The sequence below is a fragment of the Empidonax traillii genome, unplaced genomic scaffold (assembly GCF_003031625.1).
Source record: "Empidonax traillii isolate 1590-97213 ecotype Southwest subspecies unplaced genomic scaffold, ASM303162v1 scaffold2064:size44713, whole genome shotgun sequence".
In the NCBI taxonomy this organism is placed as follows: Eukaryota; Metazoa; Chordata; class Aves; order Passeriformes; family Tyrannidae; genus Empidonax; species Empidonax traillii.
In genome coordinates this window covers 900-6,035 of record NW_020957257.1, presented here as the reverse complement: position 1 = coordinate 6,035, position 5,136 = coordinate 900, and the positions used below count along the sequence as shown (strand labels likewise).

At 53.8% G+C, this 5,136-nt stretch overlaps 1 protein-coding gene and 1 pseudogene across 1 annotated transcript in view; one reads left to right on the top strand and one right to left on the bottom strand.

Moving 5' to 3' along the window:
• KIFC1 (kinesin family member C1) overlaps nt 1–313 on the top strand; it is a gene marked incomplete at its 5' end in the record, with an annotated part of 37,341 nt that extends 37,028 nt beyond the window's left edge. Inside the window, one exon of the mRNA XM_027909324.1 lies at nt 189–313. Within this exon, the coding sequence (XP_027765125.1) occupies nt 189–233 (45 nt within the window). The remainder of the gene's footprint in view (nt 1–188) is intronic.
• A 2,227-nt stretch (nt 314–2,540) lies between these two features.
• LOC114071497 lies at nt 2,541–4,447 on the bottom strand (annotated as a pseudogene).
• Between the last annotated feature and the right edge of the window lie 689 nt (nt 4,448–5,136).

Genomic DNA, 5,136 nt, shown 5'->3' with positions numbered 1-5,136 from the left:
GGGATTTTGGGGGGGATTTGAGGGTGTGGGGGGGGTCCTGGGAGAGTTTTAGGAGGGATTTAGAGGGGTTTGGAGTGTCACTAAGGGAATTTGGGGGGGTGATGGGGCCGATGTGGGGATGTCTGAGGGGTCACAGGGGGGATTTGGGGCTGTTTTGGGGTCTCACACCCGCCCCCCTCCCCCCACAGGTGAACGAGTGCATGATCGGCACCGCCCAGGCCAACCGGAAATGAGGACAAGTGCCGCCCATCGCCCCCCCCATTCATTGATTTTAAATGCAACAACCAATAAAAAGTTATGTATGCTCAGCACTGATTGGCTGCCTCTGTCACGTGCCCTTACCCAAAATGGCCGCGCCTTTGTCCCGCGTAAGGACAATGCCGCTTCCTGACTGGCTGCGCCCGTACGGCAGCGTGGCGGCCGCCATTTTGCTCCACGCCTTTCGGACTCTTCAGGGCTGCGGTGGCGCCGCCGTCTTGTTCCCCAGCGCCGCGCGGCGCCGCCTTCCCCGGCGACTCTCCCGAGATGGCGCGGGAGGGGACGCGGCGGGACGGGAGCGGGAAGGGGGCAAGAAAGGGGGTAAGAAGGCGGCGTGGAAGGGCTAAAATGGAGGGTGAGGTCTCTGAGGGGGAAGAAGGGGGCGTGCCGTTAAGATGGCAGTGCCCACCCTTGATCTCGCGAGTCCCCGGATGAAGCTCCGCTCCCTGATTGGCCGCTGACCATGAGCATGCCCCTTTTCCCCCCCCACCCGTGTGCGGAGGGCCTGAGTGGGGAGGGGCGCGGGGAGGGGTGTTTGGGGTGAAACAGGAGGGGTTCGGGGGGCTGGGGGTTTTTTGGGGGTTCGAGGGGTGGGGGACTGGGCGCGGGGAGGAGGGCTTTGTAGGGGTTGGTAAGGTTTAGCGGGGATTGGAGGGATTTTAAGGGGTTTCGGGGGTGGGGGCGGAAATTGGGGAGTTTTGGCCTGTTTATTTATATCTTTATTTATAGATTTATAGTTTCTATTGATTTTATTAATTTTATTTATTTTATGTATTGCTATAATTTATTTATATATTTTAGTTACTTGTTTATGATAGCCTTTATTCGTTATATTATGTGTTTATGTAATTTTATTATTTGCTTATTTCTATAATTTATGCATTGGTATTATTTATATATTTTAGTTGCATGCCTATTTATATATTTACTTATTCCATATTTTTATTGGTTTATTTAATATATTTATATAATTTTATTTACATAATTTTATTTTAATTGCTTGTTCATATATTTTTCTTTACTTATATACTTCATATAGTTTATTTATTCATTTATATATTGTTTGTTTTATTATTTAAGAACAGTTAGTCATTGTTTATATTTTTATTGTATATTTATATAATTTTCTTTATGCATATATTTTATCTGTTTATATTTTATTTGCTTGAGTTTTTTGTATTTTGTTTTTTTATATAAATTTCTCTATTGTTGTATACCATATATTGTGTATATAATTTATTTTATTTATTTATATATTTAAATTATTTGTGTATGTAATTTTAGTTTTATAGGAGGTTGTTTCCCAACAGGTCTGCTCACCCTTCGGGCCCCATAGGTCCCGCTGCCGCCTCCCCGGCCCCACCGAGCCGAGCAGCGCCACAAAATCTCTCCGATTGACTAAGAGACCTTGACAGAAGGTTTGTATCCTGTGACCTTCTTAGCTTACTCCTTGGCGCTCACAGCTCTCGGTGCCGGCTATGTCTCCTCCCTGTGCCCATCAGTCGATGTGCAGCTCCTCCTTCATCGCAGGCTGGGGCCGTTCTGAGGAGGTGCTCCAGGAGTCGCCACCTCCCACTGCTGCAATTCCTGTTCCCCCAGTTCTGGCTCAGCGTGCCTGACTGCGTCTGGGCCAGCCAGTTCATTCCTGCTGGGATTGTCTTCTCTTCTCCGTCCAGGATTAGCCGAGAGTACAACGTTCCCAGGGCAATTGCTGACCCCTCCCTGTCCAGCTCCATCAAGGGCTCCGCTCCAGGAGGCCCTGGGAGCGGAACGGAGCCCCCCGCCGCGCCGTGTCCGTGCGGCTCCGCCTTCACCATCTCCTTCCTCGGGAATTCCGCCGCGCTCCTGCCGCGGCAGCGCTGGGCGGTGAAGGCACAGGGGCCGGGCCGGGCCTCCCCAGGTGTCCCTGGGGAGTGCCTCGGGCCCAATCCCCACCAGGATCTTGCTCTGGACAGTGTCCTGTAGCATCTCTGGGGAGAGCTGGGGGGGTCAGGACCCCCAAAACCTACCATAGACCACCCAGGACCCCACAAACCCTGTCTAGTCTCTTTCCCAGCCCACCCAGGACCCTCTGAAACCTCTTCCCAGCCCCTTTGGTATCCCACAAAGCCCCTCCTATCCCCTTTAGGACCCTCCAATGCCCCTCCCATCACCCCCAGGCCTCCCCCATACCCCTCCAAGTCTCTTCCCAGGCCCCTCAGGACTTCCCCAACTCCCTCCCAGTCACCTCAAGTTCCCCCCCCAACCTCCCTCCTATCCCACTCAGACTGCCCCAAACTCCCTCACGGAGTTTGGAAATCCATCACGGAGCAGAGCAGGGGCTGGGGCCGGGCTGGGAGCTCGACGGCACCAGCGAGATGGACACGCTGGGGGGCACTGGGAGAGACAGGGGAGACACTGGGCTGAGCTGGGGGGCACCAGAGAGAGGGGAAGGGCTTGGAGAACATTGGTAGGGATTTGGATGGCACTGGGAGGGACTCAGTACACTGGGGTACAGGGAGAAGGGCTGGGGAACCACTCAGGAGAGAGCTGGGATATGTGGGAGTGGACTGAGAAGGACTGGGAATGTACGAGGAGGGTCTGGGAATGACTGGAATGGTCTGGGTGGCATTGGGAAGGACTAGGAATGAACTCAGCAGCTTTGGGAATGACTGGGATGGTCTGGGGGACAGTGGGAGTGACTCGGAATGGATTGAGAAGGACCCTGGCGGGGCTGAAAACAACTGGGGGGCAATTGGCGCTGCTGGTCTGCCTGGCAACTGATAAGTCATCAGAGAGGTGCATTCTGATTGGCTGAGGGGCGTTAGGGTTCACCAGGAAGCGTCTCGGTAATTTGCAGTTGGGCCGGCAGAACATGTTCGCCTGAGCCCTCGCCTCCTCCAGCCAGTTCGAGCTGCTGTTCCAGATCTTGGCAATCTCCTCCCCATACGGGGTGTCCCCCACTAAGACCCCCACATCACTGTCGAAGTAGGCGTACTGCTGCCGGTTGTAGAGGGATCTCTCCACAAACCTCACGCGGTCGGTGCCGTTGATGAAGTGACACTCACTCGTGGACAACTCCTGAAACACCCCTGTGTGTGCAGTGTTATAAGTTAGTATAAGAATTTAGACAATTCCAATTAAAAATTGATAAATTTATTAAGCAAGCGATAATAAAGCAAACAGCGCTGGGTGGTCTGGGGGGCAAGTGCCCCGCCCGAGACACACACACATTGTTTAAAAACCGCGCTTTTTTGTACCCTTTCGATATCAGTTGTTGAATATTCATTCATTGTCCGTTTGTTGCCTTAAAAGGTAATTCCCCTGCTTTGGAGGTGGGTGTTACCTTTTGGCTGGTTGTAACTTATCTCCCCTGGGCTCGTACAGGGGGGGTCTTGCATCATCACCACACTGCAAGGCATGGAGGGCCTCTCTTTGTATCCACATGGCACAGAGGAATACATTTTTATTTATAATTTGTTCCCTGTTCCCAGCCGCAAAAGATTCCCTGGTGTTAGGTCCAGACAGGACCCTTCACCTTACAGACTCCACGGTATGCCTAGAAGTTAGTAAATATACAGAAATAGTTCTTTTGTTAGTACCCCCTTTTTATTTTAATTTGCTTGGAATAAAATCGGTGCTTTTACTTACCACATGCAGGACACAGATCAGGGGGCGGCCCCCCTACCCCAGCAGCCCCAGCACCCACAGCACGTTGGGAACTCAGGAAGCCACCCCAGACCCCCCCTTTCCCACCCCCCTCTGCCCCATGGCCCCAGCAGCACGGGCTGTAGGGTGGGGGGAACCACCCCATCAGCCCCCCATGGATGGATAGCGGGGTTGGGGACAAACATCCCCTCCCCGCCCCCAAAGCCCCAGGGAACCGCTCCAGGGCTCAAGTGACAGGGGACACAGAGGAACTCCCATGGGACTCCTCTTTCTGCTGTCCCACCCCCCCTTTTCCCCCTCTCCCACCCCAATCCTCAGACCCCCCTGGGCTCAGTTTGGGGCTCTCACCCCCCCACACACACTAATTTCGGGGGTTCCAACCCCCCTCACACTCACTTTTGGGAGTCTCGCTTCCTCTTTCCTCCCCTTTCTCACTGTCCCCCCATTCCCGTCCCCCCCGCTCACCCGAGAGCTCCTCGCCCGCAGCCAGGGGAGCTCCCAGTACCACCAGTACGGCCCCAGCTCTCAGCCCACGCTCCATCCCCAGCGCCGGGCAGGTGCTGACACCCCAAAATCAGCCGAGCGCGGCCGTTTTCGGGGAGGTTGGACGGGCTCTGATTGGCTGAGGGCAAAGTTCGGGGCCCATTTTGCGTCGCGTGTTCCCGGTGACTGAAGAGTCATCAGCGCGGAAAAGGAAAGGCTGCAAAAGGAAAATGCAAAAAGGTTATCAGCACCAGTGAGAGAAGCGGGTGTAGTCAGCCTCAGGCAGTCCGGGAAGGGTCGCTAGAAGAAAGCAGGGAAAAGCAGATTGGATCTGAGACAACCAGGAGACGCAGGCAGGTGTGACACGAGCAGGACAGAGCGAGCAGTGGGGCCCGCAGCCAGCATGGGACCCTGGGCAACACCGCCTGCACTGGACCAGACCCTTGGGCAACGCTGGGCACTGCCTTAAACACCCCCCGGTGGGCGCTCAGTGGCCAGCTCGGCTCCGGGTGTTATAAATTTTGACCACAAATGATAAAAGTACCAATTAAAATTTATTTATTGTTGAGAAATAGCAAGCGGAATATGAGCAAATGCAGCGCTGGGCGACAGGGGGGTCACCGCCCTACCAACTGCCGCGCAAAGCATTGAAATAAGTCCCTTTTTATGACTTCTTGGTTCCGTTTTCTTGACGTAGTACTCTTGTGCATGCTTGGGCTGTTACTAAGGGGTCTTTTCTGCCTTCTG